Genomic DNA, 27,874 nt, shown 5'->3' on the forward strand with positions numbered 1-27,874 from the left:
AAAGTGTTAGACAAGGTCCGCTAGAAAGGATCGTTTAGGTGAGTTTAAAAAGGGTCTAAAAAGTGAATTTTAGGGGAATTGAAAAGGAGTCGTTATGGTCAAGTAAAACGATTGTTTTGATTTTTATTAATTTGAATAAAAATAGATTTATTGCAATTTATACGAATAAACTCACATTGAACATAACGGTGTACCAGTACTTAAATTAAATATTATTTGTACTTTTAGATTTCTTCTAAATATGGGTATTAAGTTCAAGTTTAGCCGCTAAAATCAAAAGCAAATCAGTAAAAAATAATAAAGTTATAACTATTAGATGCAAATCTTATTATAACTTGATGGGGAACAGTCCAAAACAACTTTTCGTAAAGTTTATATTCTTTAAAATTGGTTATTAAAGAAAAGTCATTTGACAAAATGGCTAATGGCAGAACGGCTAAACTCGAACTTAATACTCACGTTAAGGCTGTAGCATATAATATGATAATGAGATTTTTATTGAAATGTATATAATTTTTAAAAACGAATTTATCGTTGTATTGATGGACCATGATTCGACGTTTTGAAAAATTTGCTTTAATTTTTGTTTTTACGGCTAATTAAGCGATCTCTCGCATGAAAAACATGCTGCTGACATACTCTGTTGATGTCCGTGATTGTACAATGTGTATATTTTAAGTTGCAGATATCTAAGTAAGAAAGCAAAACATTAGTACGTTTTTAAGTAAAAAGAGTAATCAACAAACCTTTAATTATTTTGAATGAAACGAAATTTTGTATACTTGGTTTAGTTGGCGTTCCACGCCATGTTAGATTTACTGCTAGTTTGTCGCTTATCACAGATTTAATTGCGGCTCGCATAAAGGAAGGCATATCACTTCCCCCAACACGTTGTATTAAATTTTTCTGAAAATGCATAAATATTAAATAAATTAATATTATCGCTACAAAAACTACACCTAAAAAGAGAATGTAGGTTTATAGTAGAAAAGTTTTACTAAAATATTTTAGCAATTCCACATGATATGATTAAACAAATTTAAATTTTTATACCCTGCGCCACACTGTGGAACAGGGTATTATAAGTTAGTGCATATGTTTGCAACACCCAGAAGGAGACGAGATAGACACATGGCGTCGTTGACAAAAATGCTTAGGGTGGGCTTCTGAGTCGATATAGCCATGTCCGTCTATCCGTGAACACATTTTTGTAATCAAAGGATTAGGTCGCAGTTTAAGCCCAATCGACTTCAAATTTGGCACAAGTATGTGTTTTTGGTCAGAATAGAACCCTATTGATTTTGGAAGGAATCGGTTCAGATTTAGATATAGCTCCCATATATATATTTCGCCCGATATGCACTTATACGGCCCTAGAAGTAAGAGTTTTACCCCAATTTGGTTGAAATTTTGCACTAGGAGTACAATCGGTAGTATAGTGAAATGTGCAAAATTTTATTGAAATCGGTTCAGATTTAGATATAGCTCTCATATATATATTTCGTCCGATATGAACTTATGCGGCTTAGAAGACAGAGTTTTACCCCAATTTGGTTGAAATTTTGCACTAGGAGTACAATTGGTAGTATAGTCTAGTGTGCCAATTTTTTTTTTGAAATCGGTTCAGATTTAGATATAACTCCCATATATATATTTCGTCCAATATGAACTTATGCGGCTTAGAAGCCAGAGTTTTACCCCAATTTGGTTGAAATTTTGCACTAGGAGTACAATTGGTAGTATAGTCTAGTGTGCCAATTTTTTTTGAAATCGGTTCAGAGTTAGATATAACTCCCATATATATCTTTCGTCCCATATGAACTTATACGGCCATTAAAGCCAGTGTTTTACCCCAATTTGGTTGAAATTTGCACAGGAGTACAATTGGTAGTATAGTCACGAGTGCAAAATTTGATTGAAATCGGTTCAGATTTAGATATAGCTCCCATATATATCTTTCGCCCGATATGCATTTATACGGACCTAGAAGCCAGAATTTTACCGCAATTTGGTTGAAATTTTGCACTAGGAGTACAATTAATAGTTAAGTCAAGTGTGCTAAATTTTATTGAAATCGGTTCAGATTTAGATATAGCTCCCATATATAGCTTTCACACGATTTTCAGTCATATGACAACAGAGACAATTTTTTTTCTCCGATTAATTTGAATTTTTGCACAGGGAGTAGAATTAGCTTTGTAACTATGTGTGCCAAATTTGACTGAAATCGGTTTGGATTTAGATATAGCTTCCATGTACATATATGTTTTTCTGATTTAGGTAAAAAGGGTCAAAATACCAACATTTTCGAGTTTAAGTTCGAGTTTAGCCGCTAAAATCGAAAACGAATCAGTAAATACAATGTAATATTAGAGAAAAGTAACCGATTTCAGTGGCTCAACTCAAACTTAATACTCACCTTAACACTGTGTTTTCTTTTGTTTTAGAAAATGTCATATTTCGAAGCAGAAATTGGATTTTAAAATGCAAAATTTAAATTAAATTCCATAATTTTCAAAAATGTATGAACTCCTTTGTGCGAATGTGAAATGTAGTGCAATTGAGTACTTAATTTTTATTGAAATTTTTCTGATTTTTAGTTCATGCAATTCAATTAAGGAAAATTTTCCCTCATTTGGCGAAATGTAACTAAAATCAACAATTTTATGAATTAAATTTAAGTTAAATCTAATTCGTTGAAATTTTTTTGAAGGTACTACTTAACGTCCTCATCTAATAGAAGTTGGTCATCGAACTCTTTTAGTAGGTTTAACGAACAAATTGGAAGTGTCGGGAGGAGAGAGGTATCCGAGCTCCCAGGTCGGGACAATCGATTTTGCTAGAAATAACATATTGACAAAATTTACTGCACAGAAAAAAAAGTGAGCTGTTTTATAGGAAGAATGAACTACCTCGCACGAAAATTGAACTAAATTTTACTCCACTTTTTGAAATTTCCACAAAGCGTTGTTAAAACCAGGAAATTTTAATGGCCTGTTGTACTTTTTAACTGCAATTGACGAAATTACATCCTCTCATAGAAGAAAAAATTAACTAAAAGTAAAGTACCAAATTTCAGCCGGATCGGATGAAATTTGCTTCTCGTAGAGGCTCCGAAAGCCAAATTTAGGGGTCCGTTTGTATGTGGGCTATACGTAAACGTGGTGCGCTATGGCCCATTTTCAATAACATCCGACCTACATCAATAACAACTACTTGTGCCAAGTTTCAAGTCGATAGCTTGTTTCGTTCGGAAGTTAGCGTGATTTCAACAGACGGACGGACATGATCAGATCGATTTTTTCACCTCGACCCAGAATATATATACTTTATGAGGTCTTAGAGCAATATTTCGATGTGTTACAAACGGATTGACAAAGTTAATGTACCCCCATCCTATGGTGGAGGGTATAATAAATACTTAGGTCCAGTTTCTCAATGTCTTATTATTATTTATCGTGTCGATAAAATCCCATACAAAAAAAAAAAAATAGTAACCAGTGGTCTATCTTCCGATTAAATATTAATCGGAGGATGAGAATCTTGCCGTTAATAAATAAATTGTGGACATGTCAGTTGAAAACGACTGTTTCTATTTAAAATGTGATTTTTACCCATCTGTGTTGTTGTTGTAGCCCTTTGGAGTTGGAATTCCCGTGTTTATAGGGAAATAGGCATACTCCAAATCCCATTTGGAGTATCTGTGTTGATTTAAACAACTGACGTACGTTTCGTGTTTTGTTTCACTGGCGGTGTTGCCCAAAGATTATCTATTTCCCAAGAAGTACATATCGCTTGTTCTTTCTTGCCGATAGGTGCATGAGTTCATGTTCAAACCAAAGACAATCAAAGAGGAAGACATGAATTGGGCTTTGATAGTGTTAGTGACAAGAACCAGAGATTAGCCCCATACTTGTAGGAGAAGCACTTCGAACTTACTGGTTTGATGTAGACAATTTTTATTTTGCTATTTTCTCGAAAGTTCCCGAAAATTTCTGTGTTGATTGCACTAAATTATTAATAAAATGTTTCATAAAGTGTTTTGGTTCTTTTAAAAGTTAAACAAATTGCTAAAATAAGCGAATTAGATTTTGTTACGAATGCAAAATTAAAAGAGAAACCGAAAAAAAGTTGTAACTACTTATCGAACATGTATGGGGCTAATCTCTGGTTCTTGAGAAAAAAGAATAACAACATGCCCATTTCACGTCTTCTTCTTTGATTATGTTTGGTTCAAACATGTATGAAAGTATTTATTTGGATTTCGGTATGATATTTACGAAAGAAAGGAGGAAGCAAAAGTTATGAAAATTTGTCGATGGTTAAATTTAATAAGTAGGTCTGTTCCCCAATGTATGCGGTTAAAATGTTGGTCAATTGAAAGTTGGTGTGGAAGGAAATTTTCCCATCAATTATGTACAGGTAAGTTGACACCAAGGCTTAGAAGAAATTTTATCTAACAAGCTTCCATTTCTTTCATTAGGTTCACTAAATGCTTTATTAAATAATGGCAGTGCCTTAAATATTATGCAAAGCACAAATCGACATTCAGCTGAAATCTTAAGTGTTCCAAATGACTTTGAACCCGAAATGGGACCAAGTACTTCAATGGCTACAGGTCAAACTACAGCAGCCCAAGAGCAACAACATCATTTATCAGCTGCTAACATTAGTCAAAACACTTCGCCGCAACAAAATCAATCTCAGCAGGCATCAAACACTGCGGCATCAACACCGCGCCATAATGTTTTGTGTGTGCAACAGAACATCCCACCTTCTTTGCCTTGGGGCTATTTGGCTTTGTACCCATACAAACCACGAAAGAACGATGAATTGGAATTGAAAAAAGGTTGTGTTTATATGGTAACTGAAAGATGTTTGGATGGCTGCTTTAAAGGCAAGAATTGGAAAGATGTGAGTGGAATATTTCCGGGAAACTATGTGACACCCTTAAGAGCCAGGGATCAACAGCAACTAATGCATAGTTGGAAGTTAATTCCACCTGCAAATTGTGCCACCATATCAAGCCATATGCAAATGAGTAATCACACATTTAGCGGTAATCCAACACTACAACAACAATCAAATTATTCATCTTCAATGCGTCACGATTTGGAGAATATAAACGCCCGTCTTACCTTGGCAAATTTAACACCTCCCCAAGCATTGCCGCCTGATCTACCACCACATCATATGGGGGCAAGCACTGGAAATTCAAACATTCCACAACAAAATTTGTCTTCAAAGGAAACACGGATAAAGAAGCCCTCAAAGAGAAGCCAACAACTACAGGTTGTATTTCATCCTCATCATCATCATCGACATCAACATCATCCGCTTCGGCGGGATTGAAAAAAACTTTTTAACGCACATAAAATCAAGATCAAACTCGCCAGGGGCAGCAATAGTGGCTGTTTCAGCATTCCACAGCAAACACAAGTAAACCTACGCAGCAGCAACACCAACAATCACAAAGCGGAACACAACAACTCACATCAACAATTACTCCAGTGCATGTTAGGTAACTTTCTCTACCCATATAAAGTTAATATTACAATCTTTAATTTTTCTTTTTGTTACATCTTCAGGTCCGGCTCTTGTCCCAGTCAAATTTTGCAAAACACCCCCAATGATCGCAACCGTATTCATAATGAAAATAAAGATGAATCATCTATAGCTAAAGTCCAACACCAGCAGCCACCGCAAGCGGGCTACGGTTCTCAACGCATAAAAACTGCAAAAGAAAGACCATCTTTAGAAAAGTAAATGTAAAAATATTTTGATTTTATAAACTAATTTTTTTTTGCTTTTAACAGTTCACGACTTCAATTGATTCTACATTACGCACTATTTATGCTAATGACATACAACAGCAATCGAATGTTATGCCTAAAGGCCGGTATGCACCTCTAGCGAAATTTTCGGTAGCAAAAATTTATTTAAGTCTACAACAAACAAACAGGGCTGTGTACACAAATTTTAAACCAGCTAATCGCTTTTAAAAATTGTTAATATATGTTCCAAATATTCCTCAAATAAATTGTTTATTATTTACAGAACTTTTAAAACTTTTACGCACACAATGATTGTAATAAATTAAATGTTTGCTGCCAAAATATGCTTTTGACAACCCTGTTATTTTCATTAGAGGTGCGTACCAGCTTACGAAATTGAACGCTACCGAAAATTTCGTTAGCATAAATAGCAATGCATTTCTTATGGGAATGAAATTTTTCGTTAGAGGTGCATACCGGCCATAACAAATGTGGCCAACAATTGCAACAAACAATCCCCCAGCGGCTACGGTCATACATCGTAACTCTCACTCTTTGGATGCCTCGAATCTTTCGCAAATCCTATTTTTATTTACTTTGTTCAAGTATGCATTTGATGGCATAGCCTAGTAAAATAAGGGCACAATATAATTGTATAATTGGTCGAATATAATTGGCGTATTAGATCCTACCAGGCTAATGAATAGTTTTATGTTGGTTTCTTGCTTCATTGCTTATTTTGATAGATTAATTTTGGCGGAATTGAAAACTTGAACTTTAATGCATAATAATAATAATAATAAATTATATAGATTTTAGTTATTCGTTTATTAATCGAAATGCTTCCTTAATTATACAATTAATATTTTCTATACTTTTTAAGTTGATATATCTCTGTTAAATTATATATAATGTACTTTACACACACACCTTACCTAAATACGAATCCCAATGTTGATGCTTTAATGTATTACTTTGTAAATAGTATTTGGTAATCCAAGCTACCGCAACTTGCAAAATAACAAATTTCACGTGTTTTATGAAACTTATAATTTTTTAATATATATGTATAAATGGAAAATTAATTTACTAACTTTTTATATGTCGACCTTCATTAAAGTAAGTAAGGAAGTTCAAATTTGTGTTCAGCACAAAGCTCATTTTTCGTCAACGAACATGTAAATTTTCGATTTTGGAGTGAAAACAATACCAGACATATTGCAAAAGCTACAAATGCCAGGACATACCTATGAATATTGGCAGTGGCAGCGAGAAGATATCCAATTTTTTTACCCAAAATGCAAGAGCTTAACAAGCATGACATGTGGTTTAAACAAGACGATATATATATCGTCTTGTTATATATATAACGTCTTGTTTAAACCACATGCCATGCTTGCCAAACTCTTGCATTTTGGGCAAAAAAATTTGATATCTTCTCGCTGCCACTGTCAATATTCATAGGTATGTATATATACATACATACATGAATACAAACATGTTCAACTTAAAGGCAGGTATTACGTTCGCTTTATCGCGCTAAATCAATTTTTCCTCATATCATTCACCTTGAAGTTATTATCAAATTTGAAAAACAAGTTATGTTATTCTGTTTTATAGATTTATTTTTGCTTTTAGCGGCTAAATTCGACCTTAATACACACCTTAAGTCTTTACAAAATCTAAATGAAAAACATCGTACTTACCAATTGTGTAAAATTAACGGCTTTCGAATTTAATATTTTAATAAAGTTATGACAACAAGGAAATTGCGCTAAAATATGCTTTAGTTTGGATGAAGCGAACAACTTAATCTGTAATATAAGAAAACAATTTGTTAAAAACTTTCTCAAATTAAGTTATAACAGCAAGCAAAATTTTTGCAAACATTTTGTTGGCTAGTCGCATTCAGAGTATTTTAATTATAAAGGGTGATTTGTTAAGAGCTTGATAACTTTTTTTTAAAAAAAAAACGCATAAAATTTGCAAAATCTCATCGGTTCTTTATTTGAAACGTTAGATTGGTCCATGACATTTACTTTTTGAAGATAATTTCATTTAAATGTTGACCGCGGCTGCGTCTTAGGTGGTCCATTCGGAAAGTCCAATTTTGGGCAACTTTTTCGAGCATTTCGGCCGGAATAGCCCGAATTTCTTCGGAAATGTTGTCTTCCAAAGCTGGAATAGTTGCTGGCTTATTTCTGTAGACTTTAGACTTGACGTAGCCCCACAAAAAATAGTCTAAAGGCGTCAAATCGCATGATCTTGGTGGCCAACTTACCGGTCCATTTCTTGAGATGAATTGTTCTCCGAAGTTTTCCCTCAAAATGGCCATAGAATCGCGAGCTGTGTGGCATGTAGCGCCATCTTGTTGAAACCACATGTCAACCAAGTTCAGTTCTTCCATTTTTGGCAACAAAAAGTTTGTTAGCATCGAACGATAGCGATCGCCATTCACCGTAACGTTGCGTCCAACAGCATCTTTCGACATTTCACGGTCTTCAGCAACACTCTCAGAAACAGACGCAATATTCTCTTCTGTACGCACTGTACGCATTCGTGTGGTTGGTTTAATGTCCAATAAAGTAAACTGAGTGCGAAACTTGGTCACAATCGCATTAATTGTTTGCTCACTTGGTCGATTATGTAGACCATAAATCGGACGTAAAGCGCGAAACACATTTCGAACCGAACACTGATTTTGGTAATAAAATTCAATGATTTGCAAGCGTTGCTCGTTAGTAAGTCTATTCATGATGAAATGTCAAAGCATACTGAGCATCTTTCTCTTTGACACCATGTCTGAAATCCCACGTGATCTGTCAAATACTAATGCATGAAAATCCTAACCTCAAAAGAATCACCCTTTATTAGAGAACTGCAATATAGTTAGTTTTTAGGTTTTTAAACATTTTAAAAACTAGAAATTTTGTCCATCTATTGACTTTATTAACAACAACGAAAGCCTTAAAACGAAAAGGGTTTAACACATGCTCTAAGTAAAACAAAATTACTATTAATTTACAAAATTTTAGGTTATAGGTCCTTTTCTATGGGACTATTAAAAAAGGTTGGTGAGGGATCAGGTATGTTATGATAAACTGATATCTTTTAAATGTTATCATGGCTAGTATTAAGTGTGATTACTACAACTTGTTATGGGTCAAGTCAAATGTAAATGAAATTAACCTTAGGTCCTTACTGCCACACCATTGACCAAACCTCCAACAAAAGAGAGACTGAATTTACTATGCTACCTATAAGGCAATTGGCCGGTCAGTGGTAAACTATACAGCGCCAGTGTGGACACCGCAAACTAGTGATACGCAGTGGAATAACATAAAAACCTGCCAGAACGCTGGCAGGTTTTCTTTTCTCTTGTACTGCTAAACCAACCCGACTTACCGCCAGATCGCTCTGGACACACCCACCTTAGTCACCGAGTTCCTTGATCTGGCTACAAGCTGATGTACCAAAGCGTATTACATGAAATTGATGAAATAACAACAACAAGAAATATGCAAACTTTTTAATTTGTGTTAACTTATAAAACAAGGGAAAGTATTGGATGTGTATCAGTTCATGTTATAAGCTGTATTTTTAGTCTTTTACTTTTTATAACTTTTGTTTCCATGAACAATTGGCACTTAATAAAATACCTTTGAACACAATACGGTGAAAAGGTAAATTCCATCTGGAAGATATTTCTTTTAATTTTATTCTTTGGAACACGCACACCACAAATTTTGTAATTTTAGTTTAAAATATCACCAGATTGCTTTCTTTGCTTATACTTGTATAAAATAAACACTTCAATATTCACAATATACTTACAGTTGGTTTTGGTTTATAAAAGAAATCGTTTATAAAAGAAATCGTGCACTATGAAATCGAAACACTAAACAAATACTTTATTACATTAATGGGAACATAACAGTTACTGGAATGACAGTGCTGAAAACATACATACATGAGTCGCCATTACGATTGTAAACATTTTGTTTTTGTAATTTTCGAATTATCGCGAATTATCTTGACAAACGTTTCTGTTGGGCGTCCGTGAAAAGGATAGCGATGAAAACAAACCTTGAAATGCTGGCAGGGAAGTCACTAAATATATATCTCATTGCAGAAAACTAAAATTATGGATTCTACGTTCTTGAAAACATTAAAAAGCTGACCAATGAAAAAATGGTGGACAATTAACTTGAACTGCTTCCAATAATTTATAATAATTGGTACGTCAATATGAAAAATTAAATCAACACTTTAGAGAAGTCACTAAATTTAAATCTCTTTGCAGAAAACTAAAATCTTTGGATGCTACATTCTTCCAAACATTAAGAAGCTGACCAATGAAAAATGAGTGGCTTATCGACAAGAAAAAGTTTCCAGAAACATTACAAGTGCAACCAATTAGAATTGTTAAAAATAACAAATTGTTGAAATCAACAACTTCTGGATGAAAATGTGCATCACATCGTCAGTTTAATTCATATGCTATTATCAGTTTAAAATGGATATTTTGTGAATTCCTTCTGCTGGAAATCAATTCTAACACGCGGTCCAGTACGTTCCTAATTTCAAATTGCCCGCATGTTAATAAATTTTAATGCTGTTTTATGACACCAGAAGGAAGGAAATCGATTTATCAATGCAAAAGTGTTTACTAATAATGTTTAAGATATTTAAAGTTTTGTTGTTTGTTTTTTTTTTTTTTTTGTTCTTATTTGTTGATATGTTTAATAAGATTATTATTTATCAATTGGTATTGTAGTGAATTATATATTTTATTTTAATGATAATGAATAAATTATACAAAATTCATAGAATTTTGGCTTTGACTTTCAATTTGAAGTGGGTATATCATTCATACCAATTTAGGTTGTAAAGTGTTTGCAACGATGTTAATTTTGAATTTGACTCGCATCGAAAATTGTTTGACAAATTATTGAGTAGCGATGCATTTCAGTTTGAGGATAACACTTGAGATATTATTGCTAATGTGTTGAATTTCACTGTTGAGGGTAATGTCTGTTTTTTGTTGAGAACGCGATTTTCTCAACAATTTCTCAACTTGAATATTACTCTAATCCTTTGAAAAAATGTTTGAAAAATTGTTCAAATTTAGCATTTTTCAAACGTTTGTGTTTATTGGGTCGTTAGCAGCATGCGAGCGCTTTTATATATGACGGTGTGGCAATACGAGAACAATCTGGTAGCACTACAATATTCTGGCAACGCCAGAACATTCTTAGACAATGCTAGAAGGATCTACGACCATTAAGTTATTCGTCTGGTGGCTGCCAAACACATACACACTCACATAGATATATGCTCGCATTACTACAACAACAATGGCAATAGACAATGAGATGAAATGAGAATGCAGAATAACAAAGCAAAGGGGTTGCTATTCTATGAGAGAGTAAGATCTAACATTTCGGTAAGCAAACAAAAGAACATAAAAGAAATTCAGGAAAATACTAGACAATAAATAGATGATTCCAACAAGTGATAGCGAAATTTTATCGTTACAATTTGAAATTTTAAATTAACGGAAACTAATTTAAATAAACTTATGTCTATAATTATCAAATTCGTAACACTGCCTCCCGCTTAAGCCTGTTCGTCCCGAACAGGCACAGAACCTGTTCCGTAAGGAGCCAATCGTTCCAGATGTACAACTTTCATCTTTGATCTAGGGCTGTCGTCCTTCTGAATCCGGTATACAACATCATTGATCTTCTTGATGACTTTGTATGGGCCTTCCCACTGTGTTTGCAGTTTAGGACACAATCCTTTCTTTCATTGCGGGTTAAATAGCAGAACCAATTCTTCTTCTTGGAAGCCCTCAGTATTTACAGCACGATCGTATCTCGCCTTCATTCTGTTGCTGACCATTTTTATTTTGTTGCGCACTGATTCGTGAACTTCACCGAAAGTGTTTGGGATGTCGTTTCTGTTTTCTTCCATGGCGAGCTCATTAGGTTTAGCGCCGAATATCAGATCTCCAGGCAACTTCAACTCAGTTCCGAATAGAACATTGGCCGGTGTTCGAGAGGTGGAATCATGAATGGCAGATCTATAGGACAGCAAAACCTTTGGTATATGCTCGTCCCAGTCCCTCTGGCCGTTGTCCACCACTTTTCGAAGATGTTCCTCCAGGGTGCGATTAAACCTTTCTACCATGCCATCGGATTGTGGATGTAATGGCGTAGTCCTCGTTTTCTTGATACCAAGGGATTCACACATCTCTTTGAATATGGCCGATTCAAAATTTTTTCCCTGGTCTGAGTGAATCTCGGACGGCACACCGTAGCGACATATCCAGTTTTTGTTGACCACATCCACAATCGTTTTTGCCTCTTGGTTTGGAATTGCATACACCTCCGGCCATTTGCTGAAGTAATCCATGACCACAAGGACATAACGGTTTCCAGAATCACTTACTGGGAAAGGGCCTGCCACGTCCATTGCTATTCTTTCAAACGGGGCTCCTGGTCTATATTCTTGCATACGACCTCGACTTTTCCTTGTTGGACCTTTCGCATTCATGCACTTCTCGCAATTGGCTACCCATTCAGCAATTGATTTCTGGCATCCAACCCAGTAGAATCGTTGCTTCACTTTCTCGGCGGTTTGGTTATTCCCAGATGACCTCCACTGGGACCATTATGGAACTCCGCCAAAACGTCTCTTATTTTGGAATCTGGAACGATGATCAAATTTCGGCTGCTTTTGCCATCTTCGCTTTCGCATTTACGTTGCAGGGATCCATTAACTAGAACTAAGCTATCCCATTGAGCCCAGTATGATTTCATAAGTGGACTTTCGGCTGCGATGTCTTTCTTACTGGGCTTCTTGTTTTCTTCCTTTGCCGAAATAATTTTGTTCAAAATGGGATCTTTACTCTGTTCTGTTGGCCAGTCCACTCCAGATTCGATGTGTAACAGCCGAATATCAACAATCTCCTCCTTGTGTTCAGCTTTCGAGCAGTGATTGCATTCTATACTGCAAGGTCGACGTGACAAGGCGTCAGCGTTACCGTGTTTTCCACCTTTTTTATGCTCGATACTGAAATCATAGCTTTGGAGCCTCTCGATCCAACGTGCCAGTTGAGCTTCCGGATTCTTGAATTGGAGCAACCATCGTAGAGCTGAGTGATCAGTCCTGAGCAAGAAGTGTTGTCCATACAAATATTTATGATAATGTTTTACACTCTCTATGACGGCTAGCAGCTCTCGTCGCGTTACACAGTAGTTCTTTTCGGGCTTGGACAACGTTCGGCTGAAATATCCGATGACCTTCTCCTTGCCGTCTATCTGTTGGGATAGCACACCTCCAATGCCATGCGCACTAGCATCTGTATCCAAAACAAATTTTTCGCCCGGAATAGGATACGCTAGAACAGGAGCTGAACATAAAAGTTCTTTTAAATGTTGGAATGAATCCTCCTGTTCGTCGCTCCACTGGAACTTCTGACCTTTTTGCGTCAATTTATGGAGACTAGCGGCGATGCTGGCGAAGTTTGGGACGAATCGTCGGTAATATGTACATAACCCAAGGAAACTTCTTAATTCGTGGAGATTTCGGGGTCGTGGCCAATCTCTGACAGCTTGGATTTTGTCTTCATCGGTGGATATGCCCTCTGCAGTCACATGATGACCCAGGTATTTAAATTCCCGCTGGAAAAGGGAGCATTTCTTTGCGTTAAGGCGTAGACCAGCGGCTGACAATTGCTGGATAACGTCTTTCAAGTTCTTAAGGTGCTCGTCAAATGTTTTGCCCATCACTATGATGTCGTCCAAGTATATCAAGCACGACTTCCAGTGCAACCCCTTCAGTACCCGCTCCATCAATCTTTCGAAAGTAGCCGGAGCGTTGCAGAGCCCGAACGGCATTACATTGAATTGCCAGAGACCGCCATTAACGCCAAAAGCCGTCTTTTCCTTGTCTTTCTCGGCGATCTCTACTTGCCAATATCCACTCTGCAAATCAAGCGTAGAAAACCATGTTGTTCCGGCTAGTGTGTCCAACGTGTCATCAATGCGTGGAAGCGGATAACTGTCCTTTTTGGTGACATCATTCAGTTTTCTGTAGTCCACGCAGCATCGGGTACTTCCATCTTTCTTTTTGACCAGCACAACTGGGGAACACCAAGGACTTGATGATGGCTCGATCACACCACTCTCCGCCATTTCCTTTATGAGCTTGTGAACTTCGTCTCTTTTTGCCAGGGGAACACTTCGTGGCGCTTGTTTTATGGGCCTTTCTTCTGCGGTTTTAATTTCATGTTTCACTACAGATGTTCTTCCTTGATTTCCCTTATCAGAAGCAAAAGCAGAGACGTTTTTCCACAACAATTGCTTGGCTTTATTTCTCTCTGACGGCGATAGATGACGTGTCCAAGCCTCGACATACGCTTCTAGATGTTTTCTCACTGCTCCATGTGTCTTTGATGAGTTACCTTCCAAATTGACTATTGCCTCGGCTGGTGTACATTTGCCAATGTCAGAAAATTTTACAATTTGCTCGTGATTGTCAGACAAGTTCAAGACACGAACTGGTATTAGTCTCTCTTCGTTCGTTGTTACCAGGGCATTTGCTATCAAGATGTTGTTGCTTTTGTTTTCTGCTGGTTCAACAACCCACAATTGGCCGACTTCACAATCTCCATTCATAGAAACCGATATAATTGCTTCGGCATTCGGTGGTATAGACTCTGACTGGCTCGTTGTCAAACGTCTGACAGGTATATTCTCGTCGTATCCCACGTTTACCGTTATTTCGGCATCGCACCATGTCATTACACGACGCTTCATATCCAAATTGAGACCAAAAGCAATCATGAAATCCACTCCAATTATAACTTCGTCTACTATATCGGCCACAATGAAATCATAAGTAACGGATTTGTTAGCAATATTTAATTTTACGGCGACCTTTCCATATACGGTTGCGGCTTCCCCTGTAGCCGTGCGAAGCTTGACTCCAAACAGTGGTGTAACTTTTCCTTTTACTAAATCAGATCTAATGATAGACTTTGATGCACCAGTATCCAACGTCAAAGTACGCTTGTCGCCATTAATAACATAAATTGTTATTTTTCTGTTGAACTATTGCTATGGAGATGGTGGGGCCATCGTCTGTGGGAGCCAGCTCTTGCCCCGCTGAACTAGCTGAACTAGTTTAAAGGTGACTCACTTGACTGTGGGGTCACCTTCTTATGGCTATTGTTTAATAGAGATGGTGATGTGGATCTTGACCGTTTGCGTCGTGCTTTGCATTCTCGAGCTAGATGTCCCGGCTTATCACAGTTATAGCATTTGATCCGGGATTTATTTTCCTCTGGCTTCATTTCTTGCATTGCCTGCTTCATGGCCTCTTTCATCGACTCAATAACGGACTTTGATTCGTCACACTCTGTCTCTACTTTACGTACCTTGTGAATTTGAGGCCGCGCTAGCAATCTCGCAGTCTCCTGTGCAAGTGTTACTGTTTCAGCGAATGTAGCCTTTTGTGACGCATATGTTGCACATTTTATATCTGGGTCTCGAATTCCATTGACGAAGGTTTCAATCTTGATGCGGTCCACAAGAGGATGACTCTCACCTGGGTATGTCAAAAGCACTAGCCGCTCAACTTCTGTTGCGAAATCTTGTAGGGTTTCATTCGATTTCTGGATTCTTCCTCTCAATTCCATTCTGAAGATGTCCTGCTTGTGCTCTCCACCATACTTGCGTTGAAGTGCCGCTATTACTTCATTATAGTTATTTCTAGAAGCAGCGGGAATGCTTTGTATCACATCAGCAGCATTGCCCTTTAATGCCAATAGAAGTTCAATTGCTTTATCATCGTCATTCCACAAATTTCTACAAGCAACCATTTCGAATTGGAATTTGAAGACATCAAATGACGTTGAGCCATCGAAAACAGGAGTTTTGATTTTTGAGCCCTCGATGACGCGCACTGGACCACCTTTAATTTCCAGCTCTGACATTTTTTTCTCGATGTGCAGAAACTTCTCATCATGAACCATAATTTTCTCATCCACGGAAAGAACTTTCTTATCCAATTCCACAATTTGATTTTCTATATGGTCCACACGTTTCTCCATGCCTTCAGAAATTTGTTGTAATTTTTCGTTGAGAATTCTAGAATTTTCGTCGAATTTTTCCTCCAATTTTCTAGAACTTGCTTCCATTTGTAGGGCATTTTCTTTCAGCAATTTTCTAGAATTTTCTTCCATTTTTCTAGAATTTTCTTCCATTTTTCTAGAATTCTCATCCATGATTTTTCTAGAGTTTTCTTCCATCATTTTGCTCAAAACATTGAGCATTGATATGTAATCCACAACACTCGAAGCCACAGATGGAGTTTCTACACTGCTTGTATTGACGAGTATTGATTCATCAATGTCTTCCTTATAATCAAACTCATGCGTCGCAATGTCCATATTACGCCGTTCAAACTCTTCCAGTAGACGCTTTTGAAGCTGGGCCTTATTGCCTGTTGTCGGCAGCTCCAGTTTGCTCAATTCCTTTTTTAAGTCTTCCACACGAAGCTCATTAAACTTCATTGTAGATTTTTTTCCGTTATTTCACTTCCGACACCAATTGTTACGTTTTTATATTTAGGCGTTTTTAATTACCCGACAATTAAAACACAGTTCTTTTAAATAACGACAATCTACAATTTATTTACTATGACTTCACACTTTACAATTCGTTCACACTGAAGTTATTCGTTTGACGCTTTAATTAAGACTGACTCGTTAGCAGCATGCGAGCGCTTTTATATATGACGGTGTGGCAATACATTCTGGTAGCACTACAATATTCTGGCAACGCCAGAACATTCTTATGGCGTTTTCTTTTCTTGTAAAAAATGCGCACTTTTTTTGCATTTTGCCCGGAAAATGTACATTTTAGGTTCTTTTCTAAAAAAACAGGCAAAAGTGCGAAAAGGCTTCGAATTCTGTTGTGAAAATATCGCCACGCATAGGGGCAAATTACGGGCATTTTCAGCACTGCCAACAAACGAGAGTGCTGCGATTGCCCTGTTTCCTTCCTTGAATTTTTTTCTGCCCGCTGAAATGATAGCATTTTTTTAGGTTGCTGGTAACATTTTAAAAATGCGCATTCTGTACAGACAAAATGAAGGCAAAGCACTTTTTTTAGAAAAGAAAACACCATTAGACAATGCTTCTAGCATCTAGGATCTACCATAAATAACTAAGTAATAGATGACCCATCTGTGTCAAACGCAGTCTGACAGTTCCCAAAATGAGGAATAAACGAAGAAAATAGGGGGAATTACAAATTCTCTCTGAGATTCGTTTTTACAATTTTTCTATTTTATCCACAATTTGAACATGTTTGATACACCAGATGATTTATAATCAAGTTAAATATTCAAAAGTTCATATTTGAACAAAAAATTGCGACTACAACCGCGAAAATACAAAATTTAATTTTTAGCAAATTTTCTCTTTACGAAAAACACAAAACGAAATGTCAGAAAATTTATTTGGGCTTCTTCAACATTTTCTGCTCGGAGAGCGATGGGTCATCTATATTTTAAAGAGTCTATGGGATCTACGACCATTAAGTTATACGTCTGTGGCTGCCAAACACATACACACTCACATAGATATATGCTCGCATTACTACAACAACAATGACAATAGACAATGAGATGAAATGAGAATGCAGAATAACAAAGCAAAGGGGTTGCTATTCTATGAGAGAGTAAGAACTAACATTTCGGTAAGCAAACAAAAGAACATAAAAGAAATTCAGGAAAATACTAGAAAATGAATAGATGATTCCAACAAGTGATAGCGAAATTTTATCGTTACAATTTGAAATTTTAAATTAACGGAAACTAATTTAAATAAACTTATGTCTATAATTATCAAATTCGTAACAATACTAAAGAAAGAAATGGGCTAGCGTTGCCACAATTAAATATTATTTTGGACCAATTTTTTCCAAAATCAGATCAAAATTCCCTCCATCATACAAATTTCGAAGCAAAATGCCTTAAATGCCGGTAAAAATCCCATACAAAATCAACATCAAAAATATAGTATCGTGTTGTTGTATTATTGTTAGTATATTAAATTAGACTTAAGAGCATTGTTTGAGTAGTATTTAAAATGTTTTAAATAATTGTATAAGGCCTTTGTAAGACTTGGTTACATATGATAATAAATTAAATAAATAAAATAAAAAATGTGAAAAACTTGCGAATTTTTTCCATTTGTGGTACTTTGTTTTTTTTTTTTATACCCTGCGCCACACTGTGGAACAGGGTATTATAAGTTAGTGCATATGTTTGTAACACCCAGAAGGAGACGAGATAGACACATGGTGCCTTTGGCAATAATGCTCAGGGTGGGTCCCTGAGTCGATATAACCATGTCCGTCTGTCCGTCCGTCTGTCTGTCTGTGAACACATTTTTGTGATCAAAGTCTAGGTCGCAATTTAAGTCCAATCGCCTTCAAATTTGGCACGTGTTCCTAATTTGGGTCAGAATAGAACCCTATTGATTTTGGAAGAAATCGGTTCAGATTTAGATATAGCTCCCATATATATTTTTCGCCCGATATGCACTAATATAGACCCAGCAGCCAGAGTTTTATACCGATTTGCTTGAAATTTTGTACAAACATAACACTTAGTCGTATAGTGCAAGTGTGCAAAATTTGATTGAAATCGGTTCAGATTTAGATGTATCTTTCGCCCGATATGGACTTATATGGCCCCAGAAGCCAGATTTTTTGCCGAATTTGGTTGAAATTTTGCACTAGGAGTACAATTAGTAGTATAGTCAAGTGTGCAAAATTTGATTGAAATCGGTTCAGATTTAGATATAGCTCCCATATATATCTTTCGCCCGATATGGACTAATATGGTCCTAAAAGCCAGAATTTTGGCCCAATTTGGTTGAAATTTTGCACAGGGAGTAGATTTAGCATTGTAGCTATGCGAGCCAAATTTGGTTGAAATCGATTCAGATTTAGATATAGCTCCCATATATATCTTTCGCCCGATATGCACTTATATGGACCCAGAAGCCAGAGTTTTATCCCGATTAGCTTGAAATTTTGCACAAGGAGTACAATTGGTAGTATACTCATGTGTGCCAAATTTGATTGAAATCGGTTCAGATTTAGATATAGCTCCCATATATATGTTTTTCTGATTTCGACAAAAATGGTCAAAATACCAACATTTTCCTTATTAAATCGCCACTGCTTAGTCGAAAAGTTGTAAAAATGACTCTAATTTTCCTAAACTTCTAATACATATGTATCGAGGGATAAATCATAAATAAACTTTTGTGAAGTTTCCTTAAAATTGCTTAAGATTTAAATGTTTCCCATATTTTTTACTAACATTGTGTTCCACCCTAGTGCATTAGCCGACTTAAATTTTGAGTCTATAGATTTTGTAGAAGCCTATCAAATTCTGTCCAGATCGAGTGATATTTAAATGTATGTATTTGGGACAAACCTTTATATATAGCCCCCAACACATTTGACGGATGTGATATGGTGTCGAAAATTTAGATCTACAAAGTGGTGCAGGGTATAATATAGTCGGCCCCGCCCGACTTTAGACTTTCCTTACTTGTTTTGAGTTGAAAAACTGACGTAAATCGCGTAGTCAGTAATTAGTGTTAAATCGTTCCATCTGTTAACTTTAGTTATTTTCATAGCATGGCGCCATTTGCAATTTGAATTAAGAAATAATTTATTTATTAAACTGATTTGTGTGAATTTATAATACATACGTGGATCGCATTATTATTTAGAAATGTAATCAAATCGATTGATGAAATAAAATATAACATGGAGTGGTATTTCCGTAATCAGCCTTGCAGATTATAAGTTTATCCGGACGACAGTGGTCGTGTCGAACATATCCCATATATTGGCCACATTATAAGTTAAGTCCGAAGGCATAATCGATACTGCTGCATGTTTATGGGATCGATAACACATTTACCGATTATTTAGTCATCAACAAATTGTGGTATCGATTGGACACACTGTAAGATTCTTTACAAACACCGCCCTCGTTGCAGTCGGGTCTACGGCACGGGGCGGACACAGGGTTCTCAACCCTGTCCAAGGACTGCAAACCCCTATTTGGAGTATGCTTATTTCCAGAAAAAAACTCGAAAATACCATCTCCAAAGGGCTACAACAACAAACACAGACATTCCGTCCGGAAAAACTTTTAGTCTGTAAAGGGCACCTTATACGGTTGATAAACCTTGCGACACAACACGTTGCGGCTACAAATCCGTTAGTATAAGGTCATGTTCGCGTGTTGCGGAGACGTGTTGGCATAAAATCAAAACCACTTTAATTTTTTCATGTTGGGAGGCACAAATCTTTACGTGTAGGGTATGTTCGCCAAACATTATCAAAAACAAATTTGTTTTCATAACAAAAACAAGCATTTCTGCAATGAAATTAATGATGGATAGCAAATTCTGCATGGGAATTTAAGAAATATATAAAACTAAACCAGAGTTGTGGCAAAAACGTAGAAAAATTCCACTTCCATTCATGGAAAACTATGCGAGAAGTATTTTGAAATTCATAAAGTAATTTGTAATTTATTAAATGTGGATTACTTCAGGAATCATTGTATTGTCACAAATACCAGGATTTTAATTGTCTTCTTCCATTTTTTAGTAAAAAATGGATTCAATCATAACTTTTCTTACATCTTCATAGTTTATGTTTCACCTTATTTTTTCATGTTGTCATCATATTTGTTCGTGCTGTGTAAGGGCAAAACTTGAACGAACACACAACAAATAGGCGAACCTCCGTCGTAGTGTTTATCTGATCGTGTAAGGTCCACTTAATAGTCTTGGGCAAAATCGTGCACCGTACTCTGCCAGCATTTCAAAGTTCCATTTCATCCTCATCGCTACTACAGACTCGTAAGTGACACTACAACAACCGACAATTACGATGGGGGGAAGCGTATCAGAAAGTACTAAATGTACATGAAGGTATTTTACCATCACTATTGTTACAAAAGCCATTTTATATTTTGTGAAATGCCAAGCGCCACTAGCTACCCAGTAAAAACTGGGTAAGCACTAGTGATTCTTTCAGTAATACCGGTAATCAAAAAGTTACTACTTGCGGTATTACCTGTGATTTAAAAATAATAACTTACCTGTGTAGGCAAAAAGTGATTCTTTCTATTAATACCGGTAATCAAAATCATATCTTAAGGTCCGGGTTCGGCTCTACAGTGGGCACCGTTAATAGTATCGAAAAGTAGTGCCAAATTATATTTCAGAAAAAATTGCCAATAAAATATACCTTTGTTTTCTAAAGTTGTATAGTACATAATTTATATTACAAAATAACATCATTAAATAGATACATGCCGTGGAGCGTGGTATAGTGTGATGACTTACAAAACAACAGGGGTGAGTTCGCACTTTTTGGGTATCTTTATGGTAAATATATTATTTTTGGAGAGCTGGTATGCTTGCGAAGAAGTACTTATTTTTCGACTGCTGGTATGCTTGCACGGAAGTACTTTCCTCCAATGTCATGCCCGTGTAAAAGTATTACTACTGATATATGTACGAGGAAGTTGTTACCAATTTGGCGCAGGCATACTTGTACTCATACCTGGTAATAGGAGTTTTTGCTGGGTAATTATAATTTATTTAAATAAAAACGAAAATGAAGTGCTGAAAACATAGTTATTACGCTTAAAATTGTGAAAGGTATGTTGTTGAACAATTTCCGAATTTCCAAATGGAGTAAAGTGATAGTTTTTCAGATATTTTTTCAGACACGCTGCCTCCATCGAGAATGAACAAACTGGCTGATAAACGCTGCAACATGTAACTTGCTACTTGTAACTCAACATCATTATTTTATTTATGCCAAAAAATTTTTTTTCGATTTTTTTTGAAAAAAAATTTCGCCGGGGGTGCTTTTAACAGTCAAATCGTTGTTATAAGTGCTTCTTTCATTTAATTACTTCATAAAATTGAAGATTTTTGCAGATTTATATTCATATTAGGTTTGCAAAGAAAAAGATTTTTTTTAAATCGCGCTATTTTTTGAAAAAAATTTCGCCTGCGGCGCTTTGTACATCCAAATTGTAGTTAAAACCGGAAATATTTATTCATTTGCATCAATAGCATACATACATTCTTCTTATACATATACATATATACATATACATATACATTCTTCTTACAACCAAATATATAAACCGATTTATATCCATATCCGTTAAACAACAAGTTCGCCCGCGGAGCTTTTTGTATCGAAATATTTTTTAGAACCGGATACATTAACAGATTTATATCCATATCCGGTTTAAAAAGGTTTTTTTTTTAAATTCGCGTTGTTTTTGTTTTTGCAAAATGTGACTTTCCAAACAAACGATTCACTACACCCATGTTGCCATAATCGGTTTAAAACCACTTCTGTTTTATTCTACCCGAAAAGCAACTTTTAAATAAAAATTAGTATAATAGTTTACAATGCAAAAGTCCACATTTCACGGATACAATTAAATTCATTGGCGCATAACTCCGGTTCTGGCAGTGATATTTGCCTAAATGTAACTTTAGCAGATAAGTGGAAGTTTTGGCTACATTTCCATCAGTGAACACAAATAGAAACTATTAAAAGTGTAAAAAAAATACCAAATCAACGTTATTTAAAAGTGTATAACGACATCAGTGGAAAATAAATACTAAGAAATATTCAAAAGTGTGGACAGTATAAATAATGTCAAAAACAAGAAGAAGTTGCCAGTACCAAACATCAACCTAATGCAAATAAATTGAATGCAATTTCAAAGAAATAATCGGTAAACAACATGAATTTTAATCATCAAATGCCAGGGTGACCCTGCCAACATTTTTTGAATTTGGGGGCTCTTCTGAGAATCCCCACTACGTCGAAAACAGTCGTATACGATATCCAAAACTCCTCGGAAAAGCGCCGTCACTATTGAGAAGTTGTACCACGCCAAGTTACTACAAAAAAGTATCGCATGAGTGCAATTATTAGGTGCCCTTCTGGATACATTGAGAGGGACGCCAATAAGAGCCCCTTCAAACAATCAGAGAAAGTGCATTTTAAGAATCATTGTGGTCAAGTAAAACACAATGTTTATTAATTTTATTATACATTTATAATTTTTCATAAATACAACATATATACGACTATCACATTTAACATATTTTTATGCATTAATAAAAGATTGATGTTGAGTTACAAGTTGCAAGTTACATGTTGTCTATCAGCCAGTGCTTTTATTCCCAATGGAGGCAGCGTGTCTGGAAAAACTATGACTTTATTCCATTTGGAAAGTCAAAAATTGTTCACCAATATACCTTTCACAATTTTAAGCGAAATAAATATGTTTTCAGCACTTCATTATCGTTTTTATTTAAATAACTTATAAGAAGCTAGTTGTGTTTGGTGTTTCATAAAATATAAAATGGCTCTTGTAACAATAGTGATGGCAAAATACTATCACAGTTGGCGATTGTTGCAGTGTCACTTACGAGTCTGCGGTAGCGATGAGGATGAAATGGAACTTTGAAATGCTGGCAGGGGAGTTTTTCAAAGATTTTTTCTTGATATTCTTCTTAAAATTTGAATAAATAATATTAATAAAATCAGCAACAAACTTCCACAAAAAATACCGTACGATTATAACAACAACAGTAGTGATATTTGCAGTGTCAAATATTTGCCCAAAGCAAAGAAAAAAGCAAACACAATATACTGTAGGTGGGTAGGCGTAAAGCTGGTGCATACATATGTACGTATATACGACTGGTTGCATAGACCAATTAAAATAGAGACATACCTTGACAATTGACCATGGTTTTGTTTATTTGCAGTGCGCAGTCATTCCACTCAATTGCGCAGTCAAGTGACTCAATTTCTTTTTGGAAAACGAGAATTACCGTACAAATCAGTCAATTTGCATTACAAAAAAGGTGTGGATGTATAGAATTTTATATGCTTTTACAATATTTGGTGTTTCATCAGGAAAACATAGGAAAGAAAACAAATTAAAGCTGAATTAAAAAATCACTTAATTGCAGACGAAAAAGAGCCATCTACGGTGTGCAGACAAACTACAGAGCTGTGAATTCACTTTCGTTGTCTATACCTTCCTTGGTCTATGCTGGTTGATGCAGTCATATGTTGTGACGTCATATCTATAACATAGGGAATGCCTACCTCGAGAGAAAATAGGGTATGCCGATAAAGATTTTTTTTACGGAATTAAAAAAAATACCCACTCTTAATGAAATTTTCGTGCGTGTGGAATAGAGATCACATATACTGCAGTTCGAGATATATTTTTTTATCGGAATCGTACGAAATAATCAAAAATAATAAAAAGAACCATTGTTTTAAACTAATTTTTCGCCTTATTGAAATCAACACAACAATTGACATTTTCGAAATTTATAAAACCAAGATTGTTTGAAAAATTGGGAATTGCACACCATTTGGACATGAAAGCGAGACTCTTCGAAATTCAATTGAAAAATAATCTATATAAAAAACGAATTTAGAAAATTTGTGTACACAAATTCTCAAACGTGAAATATCGGTGGATTCGATTTCAGGATGAATTGTTGACAACAAAATTAAAGTATTTATTTCAAAATTGCCGAATTAAATATGTGCTGTGTTACGAAGAAGCATTCAATCAGTGCGCTGAAGAAAAAAAAAACAGATTCTCTAATTAAACCATATTGTTTTTTGACAAAACATATTTTTGGAAATATTTCAAAATTTTTGGACAATTTATTTATTAATATATAAAATTCGGTCGATCGTAATCACATTTTCAACATAAAAATTTATCATACCTATAGTACGAAGGATTAATAGTAATTTCATCGTAAAGAAAATTTTGCTCCAGCACAGCAGTTATACTCAAAAAATCGAATCATTTTAATCGCATATGGTAGAATGGCCGCTAGATGCAAATTTCTATTTGATTTGAATCAACTGAAAATCTTTTGTTCGTCGTACACACCAAGCAGCAGCGTTGCAGGTCATGTTGTTGACGAAGAAGAGCTGGAGAGGAAATGGCAGGAATTAACACCGAATTACAAGGAGATCATGACGGCAGATGAAGGTGAGCATATCAAGGACTTATTGGAGATGGCTGGAAGAGAATATGTGACAACATGTGCAATGTACAGAGAGTGCAAAACCACGATTTACAGTGTAAAACTACAGAAACAGTCCCAGAATCAAACGCGACACCACGTTCACCGCCCAAGGGTTTTCATTATTAAAACTCCCGCCGTGCGATACTCAACCCTTTGAATGAGGGTATTCGAGGTGGCCAGCTTTCCGAGACATATTTTGGGGTGTGCGGTACTCATTCTGAATTATCATCTGCTCAAAAGTTATACCATTTGCGGAACAAAACGAGGGGAGAAGCTTACCAGATTGTGAAGCAATTCGATTTAGTTGATGGCAATTTCGAGCTTGCGTGGGAAGCGCTGAAGACTCGGTATGAGAATCCCAGGATACTTGTACACCAGCAAATGGAAATCTTATTTGGTATTCAAGCTGCTCAAAATGAGAATGCCAAGTCCGTACGACAAATTCAAAGAACAATTAATGACAGTTTAGCGATATTTAGATCTTATAAAATAAAAACTGAAAACTGGGATCCCATCTTGGTCCATCATTGTTCTTCGAATTCCAGAAGAAACACTTCGTGCGTGGGAGGACTCGTTATCCGACCACAAGAAACTTCCAACATGGGAGCAAATGGACGAGTTTTTATCGAAACGAATTGAGATGTTGGAAACATATCCGACATAAGAAGATCGAACAATAGCTATACAAACAAATCACAATCTTTTCACTCTAAAGGTAGGTACTTTGTTCGGTTTCCGCAGCGAAATCCAATACAAAACCAAAAATACGAAAAAGTACCGAAATATTTTTTCATTTGTAGTACTTTGCTTTTTTTTTCGAGTTGAAAAACTGACGTAAAGCGCACAGTCCCTAATTAGATCGTGTTAAATCCTTCCATATGTTGAGATTAATTAGTTTCAAAACATGGCGCCATTTGCAATGTGAATTAAGAAATAATTTATTTATTCAAATGATTTGTGTGAAATTACAACACAAATGTGGTTCGCATTGTTATTTAAAAATGCAATAAGATCGATTGACAAAATAAAAATAACTTGGAGTGGTGTTTTCGTAATAAAGCTACCATCTAGCGGCTCCCTACTACATGATAGAAAAGAAATAATGTACATAAAATGAAATTTATAGAAAAAGTGTTAACAAAATAAAGTTCTATTTAGTGAATTTCATTTTACATTTTCTTTTTACTGGGTATAGGGATATTAAACACAAATGCTGGCCGTGCATCGTAATTATAAAGAAGGCAGTGCGATTGATGTTGCAGTACTATGGTAGCTACGAATGTAATCGCAAGAATAAATTGCTATGTTCCAAAAATAAAATGCACAAATTAATTATGCATATATCTTGCATTTTATCGATTCAAAACACTGGTTGAATTTTATAACTTGACTGAAATAGTTATAAAATTATACATTGGGAGAGTATAAAAAGAGACATTCTTCAGTAAACCAGCCACTTTGCATCTCAATGTATTAATTTCGGTCAACGAAGAGTTCCTGGTATAGAACACTAACATCCCTTTGTGACGAATTATCTTGCGAAATATAAGTCGGGAACAGTGACTTTTGCTTAGGAACTACCCTTGAACGTGAGTTATAGGCTTATGTTGATTGAACAAAAAGTTTCACTTTGACTTTAGCTATTGTATGGTGTACGTGTTTTAACTGGTCACCCCATGATGTTGTTCCCCCCGAGGTAACAACATTGGCAAATTAAATGGCGTTATTAGCCTTTGTGGGAACCGTGGTGGTGACCACTGGATTTGAAATTGCTAGTGAGGCGGCAACAGCATGGACATAAGTACACTCTTGTCCGCTGGTATTGCAATGCGATTGTGTAGATATTGTGGACACCAACGAATTAAGTTTGTTGATGAATGAGTCCATTGCTGCGCATGATGTAAAAGTTAGAATAACACCGGAATTATATGTTTGTTAGATGGGCGTTACAAATTGACGGTATGTCGTTAAAGCTGTTGCCGAATGTGGTAAGACACCACGAGTAGATCGGCTGGCGTTTTATTCTTAACAATTATTAGTATCCAGTGCTGTGTGAGGTTTCGTTGCAAAACAATTTAAAAACTGGTAGAAAAAACTTTTCAAAACAATTATCATGAATGCGTGTGTGTAAACAATCTAATCAGCTGCCGCGTATACATATGTAATAATTTTATGACGTTTGGCGATGTTGTCAATTAAATTTCGGAGAAATAAACGCGAAATATTTCCAAAATGGCTGTGTTCTTCCTTCGAAATCTATTGTCAACACTCTCATTTTATCGTGCCAATAAACATACAAGGCATATTAATTAAAGGTAAAGTCACGAGCAAACGTGTGTACACCCCATGATATTTAGAAAGTCAAACTAAAATGACAGGTCACTTAAGTTGACATTTTGTGTATGTGCAGTGTTGTTGTATTGTAACACAATGTAAATAAAAGCAATATTTATGTACACAAAGAAAGTAAACAAACCTACTAAACGTAAACAAAGCCTTTGACAAGATGAATGTCGATATTAGTCACCTGATTGCATGACTTTACCTCTTTAATATGCCTTGATAAACATAGTACCTACCTTAAAATGGAAACAAACATCCGAATGCGCAAAGTGTAATGGTAATCATAACTCAAGGAATTGTGACCGATTCAAAAAGATGTCTGTGAAAGAAAGAATGACATTTGTCTACAATTGTAAAATATGCGTAAACTGCTTATCATTGAATCATTTCAAAGCGAAATGTCCTAGTAAACTAACTTGTTTTCACTGTAATAAAAGAGTTCTTCCAACATTACTCAGGCTAACAGGGGTCCGTCTAGTGTTGAACAACCGTCTACATCATCGAACATGCAATCGGTAGAAAATTCATCAGAGAG

General features: G+C 35.7%; 2 protein-coding genes and 1 long non-coding RNA gene across 6 annotated transcripts; 1 reads left to right on the forward strand and 2 right to left on the reverse strand.

The window, feature by feature from the left end:
• Positions 1–111: 111 nt before the first annotated feature.
• On the reverse strand, positions 112–9,877 carry LOC142225554 (uncharacterized). 3 transcript variants are annotated; one of them, XM_075295337.1, is made up of 4 exons: positions 9,745–9,877; positions 7,481–7,588; positions 747–906; positions 112–689 (listed from the first exon to the last, which is right to left on the reverse strand). In XM_075295337.1, the coding sequence occupies exons 1-4, from the start codon at positions 9,769–9,771 to the stop codon at positions 577–579; spliced, it is 408 nt and encodes a 135-aa protein (XP_075151452.1). In that variant the 5' UTR covers positions 9,772–9,877; the 3' UTR covers positions 112–576. The 3 variants fall into 3 exon arrangements, with proteins under 3 accessions (XP_075151452.1, XP_075151453.1, XP_075151454.1); XM_075295338.1 differs by having other exon boundaries at positions 9,741–9,761; XM_075295339.1 differs by lacking the exons at positions 7,481–7,588; positions 9,745–9,877 and adding an exon at positions 3,615–3,782.
• On the forward strand, positions 3,931–6,859 carry LOC142225553 (uncharacterized). 2 transcript variants are annotated; one of them, XM_075295336.1, is made up of 5 exons: positions 3,931–4,267; positions 4,340–4,422; positions 4,484–5,521; positions 5,589–5,762; positions 5,817–6,859. In XM_075295336.1, exons 2-3 carry the CDS (start codon positions 4,356–4,358, stop codon positions 5,350–5,352), a joined length of 936 nt encoding a protein of 311 aa, XP_075151451.1. In that variant the 5' UTR covers positions 3,931–4,267; positions 4,340–4,355; the 3' UTR covers positions 5,353–5,521; positions 5,589–5,762; positions 5,817–6,859. The 2 variants fall into 2 exon arrangements, with proteins under 2 accessions (XP_075151451.1, XP_075151450.1); XM_075295335.1 differs by having other exon boundaries at positions 3,932–4,422.
• Positions 9,878–22,959: 13,082 nt separating the features above from the next.
• On the reverse strand, positions 22,960–23,412 carry LOC142223910 (uncharacterized). The gene is made up of 2 exons (XR_012718958.1): positions 23,185–23,412; positions 22,960–23,127 (listed from the first exon to the last, which is right to left on the reverse strand). It is a non-coding gene; the product is annotated as an uncharacterized LOC142223910 (long non-coding RNA).
• Positions 23,413–27,874: the final 4,462 nt, after the last annotated feature.

This window comes from Haematobia irritans, chromosome 2 (genome assembly GCF_050003625.1).
Source record: "Haematobia irritans isolate KBUSLIRL chromosome 2, ASM5000362v1, whole genome shotgun sequence".
Lineage (NCBI taxonomy): Eukaryota > Metazoa > Arthropoda > Insecta > Diptera > Muscidae > Haematobia > Haematobia irritans.

What these genes read in the sequence shown, in the direction of transcription:
- LOC142225553 (XM_075295335.1), top strand. Translation starts at nt 4,305, where the DNA reads ATGAAAATTTGTCGATGGTTAAATTTAATAAGTAGGTCTGTTCCCCAA. An exon ending in TTCCCATCAATTATGTACAG is followed by an intron (nt 4,423 to 4,483) that starts GTAAGTTGACAC and finishes TTCTTTCATTAG; the next exon opens with GTTCACTAAATGCTTTATTA.
- LOC142225554 (XM_075295337.1), bottom strand. Translation starts at nt 9,771, where the DNA reads ATGTTTACAATCGTAATGGCGACTCAT. An exon ending in CCGTTAATTTTACACAATTG is followed by an intron (nt 907 to 7,480) that starts GTAAGTACGATG and finishes ATGCATTTTCAG; the next exon opens with AAAAATTTAATACAACGTGT. An exon ending in TTCATTCAAAATAATTAAAG is followed by an intron (nt 690 to 746) that starts GTTTGTTGATTA and finishes TTTCTTACTTAG; the next exon opens with ATATCTGCAACTTAAAATAT.